Raw genomic sequence first — 21,813 nt, forward strand, 5'->3', positions numbered from 1 at the left:
GAAAAGTGTCCAAAATTTCAATGTAAACCTCTGCATTTATTGAAGATTTAATGACCGCCATCTCCCCAGGGCCTTTACCTGACATGCAGCCCCATATCATCAATGACTGTGGATATGTGAATGTTTTCTTCAGACAGTCGTCTGCATAATTCTCATTGGAAGAGCACCGAACAAAAGTTCCTGCATCATCACCTTGCCCAATGCAGATTCCAGATTCATCACTGAATATGACTTTCATCCAGTCACCCACAGTCCACCATTGCCTTTCCTTAGCCCATTGTAGCCTTGTTTTTTTCTGTTTAGGTGTTAGTGAGGGCTTTCTTTTAGCTTTTCTGTATGTAAACCCCATCTTTGAAGAGTCTTGTTTATCACTCATTAAGTCAATGCCTCAGAGACTGCAAGCAGTTAGAAAAGCCAGAGGTGGTGCAACAAAGTCCTAGTGATGTGTTGGAGTGTTATTTTGTTTTTCATTTTTTCCTCAGAATTGAGTGATTCCATAATTTATTTTCGGTGCTTGTTCTAAAAAATCTCTCTGTTACCGGCGACCACAGTTATTTTTCTTGATTTCTTTTAGTGTTTTATAAAGCCAGAAAGTTGCCTTTAGTTTTTTCTACACAATTAAACAACTAAAGGAACATCCTCAGGGACTGGTGATTCCATCATTTTTGCCAGGGGTTGTAAGTTACAGAAGATTTCTTGTAGATGTGAATGTTTAATACAACAAAGTGTAATCACAGAAATATTTGATATTTAGGGCTAATGACTTTGCACCCTTGGGAACAGATTAGAGATGAGCGAGTACTATTTGAAATGGCCGTTTCAAACAGCACGCACCCATAGGAATGAACGGAAGTGGCCGGCACACAGACTTTGCAGGTAGCCGGCCGTTTAACCCCCTGCGTGCCGGCTACGTCCATTCATCCCTATGGGTGCGTGCTATTCCAAACTGGAGTTTCGAATAGTACTCGCTCATCTCTCGAATAGATCTCACCACCATGGGCAGCAAACATCGGAATGGTTTGTGTTTTGGGTAATCACCGGTAATGGGAATGCCAGTTCCGCCTCAGGGTACTGAGAGCTGTGGTGGTAATATCGCGGCCATATCGTTTTCCTAATTTTGCATTCATATGCATGTGACTGGGATAAATTGGTTTTTGGTGTCTGGTGGAGCTCGGTGTCCCAGATTCTCACTAAGGGCGTCATCTGAATGACATAATCTAAAAACCTATGTTTGGAAGGCACCATAAGGAGTAACTGCCCAGTATATGGCCAGCACCACGACAATGCAGCGTGTTAAAGTGCATCATTAGGGTGTGGGGCTGGCGCCATGTGAGACCATGTCTTGTCCCGCAGTACAGAGGGGCAGGGGGCTACATGTTAGGTCTGGCCTTTAGGCACCATGACTAGAGAGGATGCTTGTTAGGGTTAGCACTAGGGAGGTGCTGAGTGAGCGCTGGAGCATCTTTACAGCTGCTACAAGACAGCGAGATGGAGTGAAAGTGGGAGGGAGGCAGAAAGAGGGGGAAAGGAGCGAAAGTGGGAGGGGGAGAGAGAGACACAGACACAGTATCCTCACAACCAGACACACGCTGCTTGCTTTGTGTCGGGGGGTGGGTGGGTAAAGGACCCCTCTAGGGTTGACCTGTGAGGTTTAGTGTCCTGTGTCCCCCTCATTTCCCTAACTAAGCCCAGGAGACTGCTGGAGAGAGGACAGAAGGAAAGAGAGGAGGTGAGATGCTCACAAATAGGTGTGTCGGGAGGGGCAGTGTGCAGCACCATCGCTGGGAATTTTTACGCTAGGTGCATGTAGCTTGAGTGCATATGGTCAGCTGTCTGTATGGGCAGATAGAAGCGGGCAGGGGTCTTGGATCTGCTGGTGAGGGGCAGGTGTGAAAGGTTGGTGGATATCGCTTGCTATCTCACAGCTATGCGTTTTTTTGGGTGCAGGGACGGCAGGGTGCAATAGAATGATGTCTCATTATATTAGTGGTGTCTGGGAGGAGGAGGAGGGATTGCTATGGACTGATATGCTTACTATACAAGATTGCAAGCACATGCTGCGTAGGCATGGATGAGCACACATGTACACAGGCACCACACATGCCAAAGTAACGAGTCAGTGCGCTCCTGGCACATGACACATGAGTGTGTGACACGGGGCGGCCAGCACACACACAGTTAACATCTCATTCATCTTGTCCAGGTGAAGAGCTGACTCTGCTCTGCATCTTCATCCTCATCGTCCCCCCCCCCCCCCCTCACTTTCCTGCATCTCATCTACATTCACATCTAATAGGTCCAGAAGCTGCAGAGAGGAGACAGTGCGGGCTCACCAAGTGCTGGTGCACAGCGGCTGTCTGCTGTAGAATGTGTATATACAGTATACAGTGTCAGCTGTGCGGGTGCAATATTAGGGTGGTGTATAATATATGTACAGGGAGTGTCAAGTCTGTATAGTACCAGGGTAGTGTGTGCTGTGTATGTGTACAGGATGTCAGCGGAGTACAGTACCAGGGTGGTGTGTGCTGTGTATGTATATATGGGTACAATACCAGGGTGTTATGTACTGTGTATGTGTGTAGTGTCAGGTGTGTACAGGATGAGTACAGTACCAGGGTGGTGTGTGCGGTATATATGTGTAGTGTGTAAACAGCATGTAAGGTGGGTACAGTGCCAGGGTGGTATGTACTGTGTATGTGTGTATAGTGTCAGGTGGGTACAGGACCTGGGTGGTCTGGGCTGTATCTGTGTGCATTGTGTATACTGGGTGTCAGGTAGGTACAATACCAGGGTAGTGTGTACTTTGTATGTCTGTGGTGTGTATACAGGGCATCAGGTGGATACAGTAACAAGGTGTACTGATGTATAAGGAGTTTGTATACAGGGTTTCAGATTGGTACAGTACCAGGTTGGTGTGTACAATAATCTATGTATGTGTATATATGTGCAGAATGTAGTGGGCGATGGTCTGTGGGTAGAGTGCTATATATATGTGCTGTGCATATAGGGAGTATTAGGTGGGTACTATAATGTATATATGTGCTGTGTGTATAGGGGTGTCAGGTGGGTATAGTAATTTATCCAAGTGCTGTGTGTAAATGGGTTGTGAGGTAGATTGTATTGTATATGTGCTATATGTATAGGGAGTGTAAGATGGGTACAGTACAATATACATGTGCTGTGTGTACAGGGGGTGTCAGATGGGTACAGTACAGTATGTATGTGATGTGTATAACAACTGCTGAGCCGTGTTTCTTCTGATGGCTCATGTACATACAGATATACAGTAGTATATGCACTGTATATAGCTGGCTCTACTTGAATCTGATAAAGTGCAGTATGATAAAGCCATTGAAAGCAATTGAATAAAGTTAAGGAGGGTCCCTGATGTATGTACTTGGCGGCTAGAAGGAGGAGTCACATGGAGTGGTAGGAGGAGTTACAAAGAGTTGTAGGAGGAGTTAAAAGAAGTACTAGGAGGAGTTATAAAGAATTGTGGGAGGAGTTACTAGAAGTAATAGGAGGAGTTATAAAGAGTTGTGGGAGGAGTTACTAGAAGTAATAGGAGGAGTTATAAAGAGTTGTGGGAGGAGTTACTAGAAGTAATAGGAGGAGTTATAAAGAGTTGTGGGAGGAGTTACTAGAAGTAATAGGAGGAGTTATAAAGAGTTGTGGGAGGAGTAACTAGAAGTAATAGGAGCAGTTATAAAGAGTTGTGGGAGGAGTTACTAAAAGTAATAGGAGGAGTTACAAAGAGTTGTGGGAGGAGTTACTAAAAGTAATAGGAGGAGTTACAAAGAGTTGTGGGAGGAATTACATGGAAAGATGAAGGAGAAGCTTGTTAAGAGGAAGAGATATAAGGTTCAGATGAAGAAGAAAAGTAATAAAGAGGAGGAGTTACAGGGAATAATAGGAGGAGTTCTATGTAGAGGTGGAGGAGGGGTTATAAAGAGGAGGAGGAGTTACAGGGAATAATAGGAATTATGTGGAGGAGGGGTTTTAAAGTGAGATATAGGAGGTATTTAAAGAGAAGGAGGAGTTACAGGGAATAATAGGAGGTGTTATATGTAGAGGTGGAGGAGGGGTTATAAAGAGGAGGAGGAGTTACAGTGAATAAAAGGAGGAACATTATGTAGAGGTGGAGGAGGAGTTGTAAAGAGGGGGAAGAATTACAGCGAATACTAGTAGTATGTATATGGAGAGATGTAGGAAGAGTTCTGGGAAATAAGAATAGAAAGAAGTAATGTGGAGGGAACAATAAGGGGCTGTGCTGCAGAGAAGAATGGATGTAGAATAAGAGGAAGAGTTATAAGGAGCGATAGGAGGAGTATTGGGGGAAAATAGATGGAATATTAGGTGGATGTAAATGGAGAGGTTATATACTGTAATACAAGGAGGTGTCTGGATTAGGAGTTTATATGAAGTAATAGGAGGATTTATATGGCACAATATGGCATTCTGAAAAGTAGGAGGAGAACAGTTAAGGGCTAGTTCACACGGGGCAAAATGGTCAGGATTTTGACGCGGAATCAATGGGAGCCGGTCATTTCCTTTTTCCGCGAGCGGTTTGTTCCTGCTCGCGGAAACAAGAAGCGAGCTGCCCTTTCTTCAGGCTGATTCCGCGTCTGATTCAGCCGCAGCTACATCCGCCTCGCGAACCTCCCTCCCGACTACGCCCATTCATTTGGGCCTAATCCGAAGCGGAAAGCCGCGACTGTCGGAAGCCATGACTGTTGCGGGTAGCCGTGGCAGGCACATTTTGGTCCGGATTCTGACGTGTCTTCCCGTGGCAAAATCTGGACCATTTTACTCCATGTGAACTAGCCCTTATAGAGAATACTTATATAGGGAGATTCTATGCTATAAAGGAGTTAATAATAAGAGGTAAAAGTTGTATGGAATAACAAGGGAAACATTGATGTAATAGGAGAGGTTACAATATGGAGAGGTTATAATACTATTGAGAGATTACAGCTTTAGGTTACAGGTTATTTGTCTGTTTTGAAGTAATTCCCAGGCGTTGTAATAGTAACCAGTAAGTGAAGAGGGGGCGCTGTGGAGCTATCTGGTGGAGTCATATAATATTATGGGATTATGGGTTTATCCACAGTATTAATTGGTAGAGATGATTTACAGGAGGTCGCCGGACCTCTCATTATAAGTAAAGGTGACACTTAGTTTTGGAGGGCTGATCTACAGGAGCATGGTCCCAGTTCACACTGCATGTTCGTTTTCCTGGCAGCTATAATTAAAATCTAGTAACAGATGGAATTCATTATCTGCTTTCTTACCAGTGTCCCCATTACTAACACATGAGTGCTCGCTGCCCAGTGTATGAGTCTTGTCTTTCTTCAATCATTTCAGAAACCAGCTCTTGCTTTCCTTCTTGACGTCTCTCTTCTGGGTCCATCACCCACAATCTTCCACCACCTTCTTCTCAACCTTCTCCACTGGCTCCTATACCCATGGCAACACCTCCTGCAGACACGGGGCCTCCACCCGAGGCTGAGACTACGCCAGCAGAGCCCTCAGAGCCGGTATGCTCTACTACGGTGGTGGTGGTGGAGGAGCCCGAGCCCGCTCAGGAGGCCGCTGCTGCAGAAGTCGAACCGTCAGTGACCATCCAGTCAAAATCTTCATCGCTTAATGACCTAAAGGCTCAGCCGGCAGCCAATGGAGGACCCCGAGCCCCTAGCCTGACTGGCTCTGAAGGACGGCTGGCTCAAGCTGCTTCAAATTCTCCCCGGCCAAGTCTTTGTCGACAAGGGTCTACTGCCACCGCCAGTGGCATTGAGGCAGAAAAGCCAAAGGACTATCTGCTCATTGCCATTCTGTCCTGTTTTTGTCCTATGTGGCCAGTCAACATCGTTGGCTTTGTCTACTCCATCATGGTAAGCTATGTGGCCATTGACTTATAATCATTTGTGGATATCATGTTGGTCCTTTACATTGTATTTGGCCCATTGTTGCATTATATAACAACCCATGCCCACAGTCTTTACCTTTACGAATGTGCCAAATGTATGGTGATGTATATCTGCTTGTATATAATATAGAGGATGAGTGTGCAGATGGTGGAAAAATGGTGCGTGTCATTTCGGTGCATCTTCTGGTCGTGGTCAACAGGTCTGTAAATGGGACCAACTCTTAGACAAGACTTTCCATTGCAATCACATTATTTACAGCCGCACCGTCCTGTTGTATGGTGCCCTGATGTTGTAGGATACCGTGATACCGAGATAGTGGATGTGGTTACCTCGGTGAGATCGGGTGATCTCCATGAGATGAATTAGAAGCACTGACATCTTGTGAGGCTTTGCACATTATTTACGTGGCCGGCAGAGACGGAAGAGAAAGGGTATATAGGGATTGAGGCAAACTAGACACTGAATCATTGTCAGAAGGCGAAAGGAAATATCAGATTCATTCCAGCATAAGATGGAGGTAGAAACGCGGCATATCGAGAGGGAGGAATCTTCATGAAGTGCAGAAGATCAATGGATATTTTTAAGATGGGCGCATTAAGTAAGATGGATTGAAATAAAATGAAAGCAATGAATATTAAGAGACAATTTCAGATGGATGATAGATAAATGGCATGCAGAGCGGTAGGTGGACCTCTCATCTCTATGTAATACCAGGTTAGGTAGGTACAGAGGGAATTGAATGTGGAAATAATGTGAAGATGTGGATCAGACAAAAGGGAATATTCAGTGAGGCAGAAATAAAGCAACATGGCTGGAGCAGATAATATCACAGAAGAACAGATCCAGGAGGATGGCTTACTAAATGATGATGATGAGAGAAAAATGATGGGTGTAGAGAAATGGTTGGAGATGATGATGTGACATTGATGGTTTGTAAACAGGAGAATATTGTGTTAAGTGGAGGGAGGAACGGAGAACAAGGTGATGAAGAGATGGAAGTCGTCGTGTTACATTGAGTAAGGCAGCTGCACCAAGGGTGAGGCGTGTAGGTAGACCTGATGTGATGTCAGTAGGATCATTGAGGTTGGAGAGAGGGGATGGACATGATGGAGACGAAGACTTGAGAGGATGAACAGTGATGGAAGTGTTGGAAGATGATGACCAGTGAGGCTAGTGGTAGAAGATGATAGAGGTGAGAGGACAGACAGTGAAGGATGTGATGGAAAATGAAGATGATGACATAAAAGGATGGACATTGATTCTAGTGATGGCAGACGACAGTGAAGGAAGTGACAGGACGGACAGAGCTGCTGGTGATGGAAGACAATGACGTCAGAAGATGGGCAGTGAATAAAGTGGTGAAGATGACGGGAAGGGAATGGACAGTGAACTAAATGATGGACAGTGAAGGAAGACAATGATGTGAGAGAATGGACAGTGAGGGAAAGTGATGGAAGATGATGAATGATGTAAGATCATGTAAAGTAACCTTAGGGCCCCTTCACACGGAGTAAATGCATGTGTATTTTGTCAAAATACATGTGTAAAAAATACAAATAAAATAAGACTCCCATTAACTTCAATGACATTTTTTTACACGTGTAAAAAAAACACGTCAAAATACACGTGTAAAATGTCATTGAAGTCAATGGGAGTCTTATTTTTACACGTTTACTTTGCCAAAATACACGCGCGTTTACTCCGTGTGAAGGGGCCCTTATATATTAGATGATGTTGGACAAACCCTCTAGTTTTGGCATTAGTGACTGGCCAAATAATATGGGGGTGTAATGACTCCCCCTAAAGGCAGAAAATAATTCAGCATGCTGGATTGAGAATGGTGAGATGCATGGATGGATGAGGCATAATATGGAGGAGGACAGCTGATCTACACTCATTTTAATACTTACTTTTCTCAATGTTATGATTTCCATCCACGATCATTAACCCTACTGTTTTCCTTTATACTAGTCCCGTAACAGCCTCCAACAAGGTGACGTGGACGGGGCCCTCAGACTGGGACGCGTGGCCAAGCTGTTAAGTATTGTGGCGTTGGTGGGTGGACTCCTGATCATCACTGTGTCCTGTGTCATCAACTTTGGAAGTAAGTTTTGCAAATCTTACAACACAATGTTGAAAGGTCCCAAATAATGTGCAATATAGTAGGGAGAATATATTCCATATGTGTATGATAGATATGTATGTGTATGATAGATATGTATGTGTATGATAGATATGTATGTGTATGTATGTGTATGATAGATATGTGTATGATAGATATGTATGTGTATGTATGTGTATGATAGATATGTGTATGTATGTGTATGATAGATATGTGTATGAAAGAGAAACAGCTAGGACATGGATGTATATAGACAGAGAGTTGGAACATCACTATTACATGGAATAAATCACATGCTGCCGTTGTCTATTGGATAGGTGGATGGATAAATAGATATATGGACAGATATAAGATAAACACACAGACATAGTTATAGTAAGACAGATGGGCGTTAGAGACAGCGACTTCTCCCCATTAATCAGACACAATACTGAGCTCCCTCTTAGTCATGACATGTCAGGGCTCCAGTAGAGCAGGGCTCGGCTTGGCTGCCAATGGCAGGAGTCAGCGAAGCGTGACAGACAGAGACACGCACAGGACACGCTGTCTCTCTTGTAATTTTACTTTCTATCAATCTCTCTCTATCCGTTCCTTCTTTTGAGGTCTCTTCTACTTCTCTGGTCCTGTCTCATCAGACACAGCTACATGTATCACAGGGGTCTTATATTTCATCACTATGGCGGTATGTCCTGTGTCCTATGTTGGCAGCCTAAACGAACAGTCTCTTCTACAAGACATCCAGTGAGGGAATACTGTTTTATGTAAAGTTCTTTTACATTTACGTAATCTTTATTTTGTGTAGTCCGGGGTCAGTCATTCACATCCACATTGGAGTCTTCGACTTCACCAAAAATCGTTGGAGAGAAAAGTCCTGTACAAAGGATTTTTCTATTGGTATAATTCTTGTATTTACATAGTATCGCAACCCCTTTTTTTGCCTCCGAGAATATATCACCCTGCTTTTTATGGACCCCCCCAGTATATTTGAAGCTCATACGCAATACATGGCCACCCATTTTTTCCACCCTACCCACCCAGTTTAGGACCCCTTTTCTCCCGCACCCGCACACAGAGTAGGAGACTATATGTTTTTACTCACCTGTCACAGGGCGTGCTGTAGCCACCATTGAAGAACGCCAGGACGTTGTACGTATTGTCCCAGCGTTCTTCAGCATCGTGGCCGAAGTGTAGCGCCACCTAGAAGTGGCAGCAGGGGGTGGCCTGGACAAGCGAATAAAAATTATTGGTTGTAACCTATTGCAATAACACAATGTTGCAATGTTGCCCCCATCCAGTTTATTCCATGAGATGCCGCCTGAGGCCGTTGCCTCATGTTGCTTCATAGAAATACGCCCTTGGTTAGAAATTACATATTTTGCTCCAGCAGCCTTTGTGTGTGCCTGTGTCTCTGTTCCTGTTTTGCTCAGCAGCAACCCACATCATAGTATAGTAAGGCATCAGTCCGTCTTGGGAGACAAAGAGATTTAGCAGAGATTCCCTGTTCACCAAGAGGTCACTTGGTGGTCTGCTCTCAGCAACTTGGAGCAGGAGGCGTGAAGTAGTGACGGCACCTGATGGCGACTTGCTGTACAGGGGGTAAATAGTGACGTAGGGAGCTAATAGCTCAGTGATATAAACCTGAGAATGAAGCCAAGATGGACAGCAAGACAGCACCCCAAATCCGTGGCCGAATTTGGGACAGACCAATATATGAGTGTAGAATCAGACTACACAGGCTTTTTGATTGTAGTCTGTGACCCTGGAAACACATTGCCCTACACAGGAGAGTATTGTACATTTTTTTTAGATTTGAGATGGTATGGAGTCATGTTTGTGACGGTAAGCGTGACATCAGTACGGTAAAATTCCATAAAGAGGATTCTGACCATTTCTATTAACTCCTTCAGATCTTTGCACTTAATCTATGCGGTTTTGTCTTGCTAGGAAGTGAGATATTAAATGCTTCATTGCTTTTTAATATTTAATATGAGGATACTTTACTTTCCTCACGGGTTTCCTGTTGGGTTGTGGCTCCTGTTGTCAGCTGGATTTTGAATGAACGTAGCCTGCTATTATGTAAGTGGGGACTGACAGATGGCGCCCATGTTATATGTAAGATATGGTGCGGGCTCTGTATGTAGCGCGGCTCTGGGCAACGTGCCAGACTGTATTATAGATTTCTGCTCCTTCACTGGCATCACTAAGAAGCTGTCCGTATAGCAGATGAAGGAGCGGGCTGTGCTCTAAGACACTCCAGGCTCCGTCTAGACAGCTGTGAACTGTAGCCCAGAGGAGTTTAAAGGAGAATTGCATCTTCTGTGGTTTGAGAGCAATACTGTGAGCACGCAGAGAGGGCGCTGTAGAGCAAAAAGAAAAGACAAAAGAAACGGCAAGAGACTGGAGAATGTGTGAGCGATGCGAAAGATATTGCATGGAGTTCAGCTGGTAAACCTGGGCATGTGATGTCGCATCATAATCACATGGGGCTTGTAACTCTAGCTAGGTGTAAAGTGTGCAAAAAGCTGGCACAGTTTGTCACATCTATTTTTAGGGGTACAGGGATTCATAGAAAAGGCTGCGGTTTTGCAGGGGAAAAGGTGTCGCCTAAATGCACCAAATTACACATTACTATTCTAGCCCAAAGTATTAAAGGATAAACTAGACCATGTAAAGGGGCGACCATTGAGATACATCTGGAGTATTAACAGAATGCCTGGAGCCGATAGATAGATAGATAGATAGATAGATAGATAGATAGATAGATAGATAGATAGATAGATAGGAGATAGATAGATAGGAGATAGATAGATAGGAGATAGATAGATAGATAGATAGGAGATAGATAGATAGATAGATAGATAGATAGATAGATAGATAGATAATAGATAGATAGATAGATAGATAGATAGATAGATGATAGATAGATAATAGATAGATAGATAGATAGATAGATAGATAGATAGATAGATAGGAGATAGATAGATAGATAGATAGATAGATAGATAGATAGATAGATAGGAGATAGATAGATAGATAGATAGATAGATAGATAGATAGGAGATAGATAGATAGATAGATAGATAGATAGATAGATGGATAGATAGCTAGATAGATAGACAGATAGGAGATAGATTGGAGATAGATAGATAGATAGATAGATAGAATATAGATAGATAGATAGATAGATAGATAGATAGATAGAAGATAGATAGATAGATAGATGATAGATAGAAGATAGATAGATAGATAGATGATAGATAGAAGATAGATAGATAGATAGATAGATAGATGATAGATCGATAGATAGATAGATAGATAGATAGATAGATAGATAGATAGTGTGTAGTCCACTAATCAACAATCTGCAGCACAGGTGTGACATACGCCAAAATTATTAAGAGGCAGAGGACTTTTAATTACTTTGGTGTATTTCGGGTGCCTACAGATTACTGCCTGTCCCCTTCTCCGTTCACCATTCTATGGCGCTTAGCCTCTGTATATAATCCTATTATGAGTGATATTCTCTGCTGAGTTGTTGTATCTAATCCTATGATTTGTGATACTGCCTACTGAGCTACTGTATCTAATCGTATCCTATGTGAAACTGCTGAGCTCTTGTAACTAATCCTATCATGTGTGATAGTGTGTGCTGAGCTGTGTATCTAATCCTATCATGTGGATACTGTCTGCTGAGCTGTGTATCTAATCCTATCATGTGGATACTGTCTGCTGAGCTGTGTATCTAATCCTATCATGTGTGATAGTGTGTGCTGAGCTGTGTATCTAATCCTATCATGTGGATACTGTCTGCTGAGCTGTGTATCTAATCCTATCATGTGTGATACTGTCTGCTGAGCTGTGTATCTAATCCTATCATGTGGATACTGTCTGCTGAGCTGTGTATCTAATCCTATCATGTGTGATACTGTTTGCTGAGCTGTGTATCTAATCCTGTCATGTGTGATACTGTCTGCTGAGCTGTGTATCTAATCCTATCATGTGGATACTGTCTGCTGAGCTGTGTATCTAATCCTATCATGTGTGATACTGTCTGCTGAGCTGTGTATCTAATCCTGTCATGTGTGATACTGTCTGCTGAGCTGTGTATCTAATCCTATCCCGTGTAATAGTGTCTCAGTGGAAGGTGCAGGGTGAGCAGCACAGTGGCTCAGTGGTTAGCACTGCAGCCTTGCAGCGTTGGAGTCCTGGGTTCAAAACCTGCCAAGAACAACATCTGCAAGGAGTTTGTATGTTCTCCCCGTGTTTGCGTGGGTTGCCTCCGGTTTCCTTCCACACTCCAAAGACATACTGATAGGGAATGTAGATAGTGAGCCGTATATGGGACAGTGACTGTCAATGTCTGTAAAGTGCTGTGGAATATGATGGCGCTATACAAGTAAGCATAAATAATAAATAAGACACCTCCTATCTCTCTCCTGGATATTTGGGGGGGGGGCGTCCAGACTACGATTTCTCATGTTTCTGATTTATCCATATCTCTCTTTTCTCTTACAGTTTTGTGAAATGGCGGCACTCCGTTCCCCTCTGTGGACACCATGGGGTGAGGGGACCCCAAACTTTCATAGATAAATCCGTCACATTCCCACTGAGACACCAGCCAGTGAAATAAGAGAGCCCGAGAGTGAGTGGCGGCGAATGTGAGTGTGTGTGGGAGTGTGAGTGGCGTCCTCCTGTATCCCCTCATCACATACATCTACGTCCAGGCTCCTGCACTAGTAATAACGGCAGGAAATGAAAGCACATCCGACACATTACAACACTGCAGACACCCAGGATTACAATGCTACTCATGTACACGCTTTTCTATCGCTAATGGTGCAGTGGTGACCTCCTGTGGTCACTGTGTGTATTGCAGGTGCATGTATTATTAATACCCTCACCTACTGGTGCTGCAGGGCACCAATCTATTAACCCTTCATCAGAGTATCACCCCCCTCATCGTCACAGAGGCCTGCCCATCATGAGATGTCACTAATTGTTTACGTAAAGCTCTGCAGCAGCTCACTCACTGCTCTGCAGAGCATCACCCCTTCATCTTCCATGTGCACTTGTCTTCAGTGCAGGGCCTCACGCCACCACTAACCCCTTTCCCTTTGTACACTGGTCACACAGAGGAGCTGGCTGGGTCGATTTAACCCTTCATTCTTCCACATCAGGGAAGGAATCCTCTGCAGAACATCTCACTCCGGCTGCAGTCGACTCCCTGTCTCCTTCGATCTGACTATCTATACGTCTAATATCTGATGACTGTTACCTGTACTACTCACCTATGGTCCTGCATGCTGCTTGTATTACATGCACGCAGGGGAGGGCTCGTCACCCCACTTTCTTCTATGGGGGAGAGGGGCGGTGATGGAAACACGAGGTGAAATGATTTTCCTAGAGGAGAGAGAGACACTTGTACTGTTCTTGCTTTCCTCCGACATGGCTGGGATTTGTAGTTACACAGATGAAAAGTCACACTTTGTGTCTGTTTTTGCAGGTTGGGTGGGTAGGTGAATATGCTGCGTAGGTGGCCATTTAAGAATTTCTATCATTTAGATGCATTTTCCATGGCACAGGTATATTTAACCAGTCAGGTGCTGCAGGGGTAGAGGCTGCGCTGCACATAGTAGCCATCTTGTCTGAAGACACCCAGATTAGGCCACGTTATACCACGCCCTACCATTTTTCTATTCTTTCCATCCCCTCACCGGCCTCTGGTATTGGCTTCAGCTGGCCATGGGTGCTACCAGTGGCCACAGATGGGTGCAGATGCCCATCGTACATGTGTCTCTCTCTTCTGCCTCTTTTCTTTATATACCTGTTGTGGGGTGGGCATCGGGGGTATTGAGAATGTATTTTTATTATATCATGTTCTTGCAGGAAAATTGACTAGTATACAAGGAGCATGTTCCGTGAACCAGCGATGTTTGTATATTCTGCACATTTTTGTATGAACTGAGCATGAAATAAAATATTTATGCATGAAATCCTGACCTCCTTGTGCTGTTTGTGGCGCTCTTCTACGTGGACGGTGGCCGTTTGGTGGCTTTTGAAGCCAAATAACCAGACCCTGAACCTCCTGCACCAGAAATGTGGAGACAAAACAGATATCGGAGACCGTGGGTTATACAGGGTGTTTTATGCTTAACTATTCCACTGCCAGGACAATTTTAATACTTTTGACACAAATAAAGCTTGACTTAGGAAAAAAAATAATCACATTATGCTCCATATCAATGTATATTATATCAGTGGACACCAAATACTTTGTAAATATTGATGAACACATTTCCACCCCAAGTTGCTCCCATAGTATCATGTCCCCCCCATCCCCAGATTGCCTCCACAGTATCATGCCCCCACACCCGTCAGGTTGCCCTCACAGTATTATGTCTCTCCATCCCCCAGGTTCCCCCACAATATCATTTCCCCCACATTTTCATGTCCCCCTCCCCCCCCCCCCCCGGTTGCCCCCATAGTATCATGCACTCCCCCCAGGTTGCCCTCATAGTGTTATGTCCCCTCATCCCCTAGGTTGCCCCCACAGTATCATGTCTCCAACTATATATATGAAAGGGAAAGACAAAGCTTAATACTCACCTTTCCCCCTTCCCCACGTTCACTCCTCTCTGGTCCCGGAGTCTTTAAGGAGTAGCGGGCACGATGTAAGTGACGTCACTACATTGCACCTCCTGCTCCCAGGACACCTGTAGCAAAGACAGTGGCCGGGTGGTGAAGCGGAGAGCAGAAGGCTAGTTACTTCATCACTGGCTTTAACCATACCTCCTAACTGTCCCAATTTCCACAGGACATTCACGAATTTGGTGTCCTGTCCCGGTCGGCGGGAGGTATGTCCTGATTTCAACTCGCTTGCGCCGCATATTTTGTCCCTCTTTCGGCTCTTCAAAAGTTAGGAGGTATGCTTTAACCCATTGGTGTCCTCCAGACAGCAATGAGTTGGTGCAGCAAGGACCCACTGCCCTGGACAGCACAAAATGTAGGACTGTCCCACTGTCCAAAAGGGGCCCCCGCTACCATAGGGCCTGGTGCAAGTGCACAGTTGACCCTTTGGTTAAGGCGGGCCTGGTGCTGGTATGAAGGGGAGATAACATACAAAAGTTCCTATATCCCCCCCCCTCCCAATCTCTTTTCCATCTACAGTATATGAGGGAAGGCATTGGTAACCTTAACAAGTTGTGATGGGTAAGTAGGGTGATAACTTTGTATGGTATAGTTCCGTATTTAAACAGAGGCACTTCTTACAGGCTGGAAGCCCTTGCGGGCAGGGCCCTCTATCCTGCTGTGCCAGTTGGTCATTATTAGTATTGTATTTGCTTTGTATATTTTGTGTATTGTATGTAAACCCCAAATGTACAGCACCTTGGAATTAATATAATAATGTACAGCACCATGGAATTAATATAATAATGTACAGCACTATGGAATTAATATAATAATGTACAGCACCATAGAATTAATATAATAATGTACAGCACCATGTAATTAATCTAATAATGTAAAGCACCATGGAATTAATCTAATAATGTACAGCACCATGGAATTAATCTAATAATGTACAGCACCATGGAATTAATCTAATAATGTACAGCACCATGGAATTAATATAATAATGTAAAGCACCATGGAATTAATATAATAATGTACAGCACTATGGAATTAATATAATAATGTACAGCACCATAAAATTAATATAATAATGTACAGCACCATGGAATTAATATAATAATGTACAGCACTATGGAATTAATATAATAATGTACAGCACCATAGAATTAATATAATAATGTACAGCACCATAGAATTAATATAATAATGTACAGCACCATGGAATTAATATAATAATGTACAGCACTATGGAATTAATATAATAATGTACAGCACCATAGAATTAATATAATAATGTACAGCACCATAGAATTAATATAATAATGTACAGCACCATGTAATTAATCTAATAATGTAAAGCACCATAGAATTAATATAATAATGTACAGCACCATGGAATTAATCTAATAATGTACAGCACCATGGAATTAATATAATAATGTACAGCACCATGGAATTAATATAATAATGTACAGCACTATGGAATTAATATAATAATGTACAGCACCATAGAATTAATATAATAATGTAAAGCACCATGGAATTAATATAATAATGTAAAGCACCATAGAATTAATATAATAATGTACAGCACCATGGAATTAATATAATAATGTACAGTACCATGGAATTAATATAATAATGTACAGCACCATGGAATTAATATAATAATGTACAGCACCATGGAATTAATATAATAATGTAAAGCACCATGGAATTAATATAATAATGTACAGCACCATGGAATTAATATAATAATGTACAGTACCATGGAATTAATATAATAATGTAAAGCACCATGGAATTAATATAATAATGTACAGTACTGTGGAATTAATATAATAATGTAAAGCACCATGGAATTAATATAATAATGTACAGTACTGTGGAATTAATACAATAATGTACAGCACCATGGAATGACTATAATAATGTACAGCACCATGGAATTAATATAATAATGTACAACACCATGGGATTAATATAATAATGTACAGCACCATAGAATTAATATAATAATGTACAGTACTGTGGAATTAATATAATAATGTAAAGCACCATGGAATTAATATAATAATGTACAGTACTGTGGAATTAATACAATAATGTACAGCACCATGCAATGACTATAATAATGTACAGCACCATGGAATTAATATAATAATGTACAACACCATGGGATTAATATAATAATGTACAGCACCATAGAATTAATATAATAATGTACAGTTCTGTGGAATTAACGGTGCTCTATAAATACATATTAATAATACTCCTTTGTGTTAACACTTGATAAGGGATTGGATGTAGTATTGCTATGCGGCCCCTAGGTGGTGATGTTGTATATTACATTTCGCACCATCCATTTCACAGGTTCATTTAATGGACCCGCTAAAGAACAGATGCAAATGGATACTGAAGGGTGTTTGCATAGGGATTATGTTTAATATTGCATGCCATAGCTATGATTTTGCATCGGGCAAAAAAAAAAAAAAGAGCAATGGATTCAGTTTTTTATTTTCTTATCTCTGAACCCTATGCAAATACATGTCCGCCTGCTGGCATATGGTTATAGAAGGTGCATTAAACAAACCCTCTAAATGCATAGTAAAAAATATAACATAAAAGTAAAGATAAAATGGGATCCTCCAACCCATGTGGTTAGGAGTAGAAGGGACCCCCCATGTTGTGCAGAACAGGCATATGCCTATGATATGACTATAGCCTTACAGCAGGAAAGTGGAGAAAACAGCCTGATAACTTGAGCAGAGTGCACCCCCTGCTGGGCATGTACAGTAAGCATATAGTCACAGTTGTGGCAGAGGCCTAAGTCATACCTTCCAACCACACCGCATTTGGCGGGACAGTCACGCTTTCATACCCCTGTCTCGTGGTTCCGCGCAGCTCCCTACATGTCCCGCTATGTCCCTTTAATGCGTTACTGAACAATCATTCCTCCAATCACCGCTCTTATAACAGATTACAGGCTCTGGTGATCGGAGAAATGCTTCACTATGGTTCAAGGACCTTGTGTGACATCACACAGTCATGTGACTAGGTGGGCGTGTCAGTGTCCCATGCAGTGAAGAGATGCGTGTAAGGTACTGAGAAGGGAGGGGGAATGTGAGATGCAGGATGGAGAGAGAGAGAAAGAGTGTCTGTGTGTGTGTTTGTCATCATACTGGGGGCAGAGATGGAGGGGGGACATGAAACTGGGGGCAGATGAAAGGGGACATGAAACTGAGGGAGAAATGGAGGGGGGGAGATGAAACCGGGGGCAGAGATGGAGGAGGGGACATGAAATGGAGCAGATGAAGGGGGCACTTAAACTGGGGGACATTAAACTGGGAATAACTGGAGGGGAGCATTAAGGGGGAGTAGCTGGAGGGGACCTGTCTGCCTCTAGTTGCCGCCAGTTTAATGTCCCCCTCCAGCTACACGTACGGTTTAATGTCTGCTTCTAGCTGCCCGCGAGTTTAATCTCCCCCTCTAGTTGCCCCCGTTGCCCGTTTAATGTCCCACTTCATCTGCCATTAATTTATTGTCCCTCTCCAACTACCCCCCTTGCTAACTGCTCCAGTTTCATGTTTAAATTGGGGCGCCAGGAGAGGGACTTAATACTGTGGGACAGTTGGAAGGGAACATTACAATGTGAGGACATATAATATATGGGTGACTGTAGGAGGATTATACTGTGTGGAGGCAAATGAAAAATCAACGAGAATGGGTGGAGTCAACATTTTTATGGTTGAGCTAAATTTGCTCAGTGCACTATGCGCGCCACACATTTTGTCCCTCTTTCTGTTGTTCAAAAGTTGGGAGGTATGGCCTAAGTGGTGGCACTGATAATGGGCATCACACACAGCAGCCACTTTAATAGCAAGATGGGTCAACACTTGGGAGAAGAAGGTCTCTTCCTCCTTGCGATGGCGGATTTCCAGGTGGGATTGCTGCTATGGTGCTGTGGCTGTCTGCACATAAAGGGCTGAATACCCAGAACCAGAAAAAGATGACCATTGTCCTGATCCTGTGGTGGGTGGACACAATAAAGCTGCACCTGGTTGTTAGACACAGATAGCAGGAGGAGGCTTGCAACGACCATGTGCCACTGGTGAAGCACTGATGGCCCAGGATGAAAGGTAAAAGGGGAGATAAGAAAAGTCCCTGTATTTTAATTTCACTTAACCTCAAGGTCATTGGAGACTGTATAGGGGGAAACAGTACAGGTCTGTTCATATGGAGAGGAATGGTTGGTCTTCTGCCTAAAAATACAAAAAAAAACATCCCTGTGGAACCCACAGCAGAAAGCCAAAACCAAGCTCCAGCTTTCCACCACTGGACACATGATGCATATGAGGACTTGCACCGCTGTTACGCCATCATTTGGTTGTGGAAAAATCCAGGAAAGGAGCTTTATTTATTATCATGCTAAAAAGGAAGAATCTGGGCGACCTCGCAATGAAAACAAGGAAGGAAGATTCAGGCTGGTGTATGGAGAGGATCTCAAGGTGGAAGATTTCCTCCAAGTGAACATTCTCTGACAGGTAAGTGGGTTGATGATATACGCGTGGATGGCAGTTAGAGGGTTATATACTGTATACAGCTCTTGGCTAGACTAAGTGACCTAGTCCTCCACCAGACCAAAACAATGGACACCCGGGTGCAGATGTGAACATAGCATAAAGTTGGAGCCACAAATATGATGTTTCCAGACAACACACTAAAGGGTAGATATTAGCGTAGCGGCAATGCACTGGACTTTATACGCATGCCAGGTTGCAGAATTTTTTTTCACAAGGGAAAATGTTAATTTCAATATCTGCTACAGCTTTCACATCCGACCTGTTCATAAATCAGGCACACACCCGGGTGGCAGAAAACTGTCCGAGGCGTCCCAGTCTGACCACAATGTGGAGCGCAGGGGTTGTGGTGCAAGAAAGCGGCTTGTGACTAATGTGTGTCACAATATCCTCCCTTTATCCTGACATAAAAGGATTGATATATTCCCCCACTGATGCTATAGTGTTCTTTTCATTGGCGGTGTAATGATTCGTGCCTGGTACTTAAAGAGATACTACACCTAAATACCCTGTTTCCCCGAAAATAAGACACCCCCCCCCTTCAGGATCACATACAACCGGCAGTCATGCCGGCACTCCGCTAATTGTTCCCCGCTTTGTTTGCCGATTGTTCCCCGCTCCAGCCGCTGCATAAAACATCCCCCAAAAATAAGAAAGGTCATATATTTCGTTAGATAATTAATTATAAGAACATGTCTTATTTTCGGGGAAACAGGGTAGTTTCAGACAAAAAAAAAAGCAAATAATACAGCCATATAAGGGATAAAAATAACATTTTAGAAAATAATCCCACACTTTAGTAAAACACTTAGGTACATATTTATTGATGTCTAATAATAACACACAAACAGACATTATCCCAAATAGCATAAGAGTAATAGGGGAGAGACATGGAAGGTCATAAAATGCGGAATTACCTAAGATATAGCGTAGTATACGGTAGGAACAGTCACCAAATTGCACTAACGTTACAACTTACTGATACACACATAAGAATTAGGGCAAGTGTGAGATATATACAGAAAGATCCACTACACAAAAATTTGGATATTACCTAGTGTCAGACTAGCAGTTTACAGGTCCTGTAATCTGACACTAGAGTGGGACCATGTATCTCAGAGGTGTGTTTCTGGTGGGACACTTATTGTAGTGCACCTCAGATAGCAAGAAGAAGGGAGGTCCTACTCTCCATATTGATGCATGTCCCTTATGATTACAGATAAGGTGAATAAAGAATATAAACCCCCCCAACCACACCAGTGTTAGTTCATTAGGTGTGCAACAAAAATGGCGACGAGGATGGGATTGAGTGACAATTCATAGAAGATACAGAGCAGAATTCACTCAATAAGAGATAGAAAAGAACCAATTGTAAAGTGCAGCCATCTCAGTGATATCCTGTGAGTGTCCGCTCAGTGAGATCCTGCCCAGCAGACTGACAATGGATGTGGAGAGCTGTATTAATGACATTAGTGAGTCCTTGCTGCATCTAACATTTGATGAACTGGGTGCTGTTAGCAAATATCTTAAAGTGCCATGGGAGCAAATCTCCAAAGCCAGAACCCGCAGGCACCTGCTGAATGCTATCAATAAACTGCTTGATGAAGTGGGAGAAACAGAGGATGAAGATGTTACCTGTCTGTTCCTCCAAAAGTGCAAACAGTTCATTACAGATCTGCATTCAGAGGCAGAGGTCGGGGCACAGGCAAAAGAGACTAAGACCCAGACTCAATTGGAAGATTTAAAGGCACAGTACCTTGCTTTGCAGAAAGCATTCCAGGAATCTAGCAAACTGTTAGAAAAAGCCCTTGTTTCTGAGACATCAAGTCAAGCAAAGCAAGAGGTGTCAGAGAGAGAGACTTACTGCAGGACTTCTCCACAGAACATGTGGCCAGAAATGACAATACGGAAAGACTTTAAAATTAGTGGTCAAATTGGTGAAAGAGGTCAAAAAGACAAACTGTCTTACACAAATCTCATGCACCAGATAGACATGGGACTGCAAAAGGGCTACAGTGAATTAGAAGTGATTGAGGCAGTAGTTAAAGCAATAAGCCCTGGCCTGAGTATAAGAAATATGTTAGAGATGAAAAGTGATCTAACACTGCCACAGCTGAAGACTATCCTAAAAGGATACTACAAGGAGGAGAGCAACTCGGACTTATACCACCGGCTGGTAAATATCTCGCAAGACAGCAAAGAATCTCCTCAAAATTTCCTCTTCAGGGCTATAGAACTAAAGGACAGACTTCTCTTTGCCTCTAGAGAAGTGGGAGCAGAGGAAAAATTTGAAACGGATTTGATTCAAAGGAAATTCCTGAGATCAGTAGGAACAGGACTGCTCAGTGAACACATTAAATTCCAATTGAAACCTTATTTGGATGATCCCACTGTCACTGATGACGTATTAATAAAGAAAATGAATGAAGCTGCCAGTTGGGAACAAGAGAGGGAACAGAAATTAAAGAAGTACTCTTCCAGCAAAATCAGCAAACTTGGCGAAATGCAGGCTGGTACCACACAACAAGGATTACTTACAAAAGTAGAGTCA

The 21,813-nt window shown here is 43.0% G+C and overlaps 1 protein-coding gene across 1 annotated transcript; it reads left to right on the top strand.

Moving 5' to 3' along the window:
- Window positions 1-1,560: 1,560 nt before the first annotated feature.
- PRRT2 (proline rich transmembrane protein 2) lies at window positions 1,561-13,561 on the top strand. The gene is made up of 4 exons (XM_075285888.1): window positions 1,561-1,729; window positions 5,365-5,891; window positions 7,899-8,031; window positions 12,565-13,561. Exons 2-4 carry the CDS (start codon window positions 5,466-5,468, stop codon window positions 12,570-12,572), a joined length of 567 nt encoding a protein of 188 aa, XP_075141989.1. The 5' UTR covers window positions 1,561-1,729; window positions 5,365-5,465; the 3' UTR covers window positions 12,573-13,561.
- The last annotated feature ends 8,252 nt before the right edge of the window (window positions 13,562-21,813 follow it).

The sequence above is a fragment of the Leptodactylus fuscus genome, chromosome 8, assembly GCF_031893055.1.
Source record: "Leptodactylus fuscus isolate aLepFus1 chromosome 8, aLepFus1.hap2, whole genome shotgun sequence".
NCBI classification, from domain to species: domain Eukaryota; kingdom Metazoa; phylum Chordata; class Amphibia; order Anura; family Leptodactylidae; genus Leptodactylus; species Leptodactylus fuscus.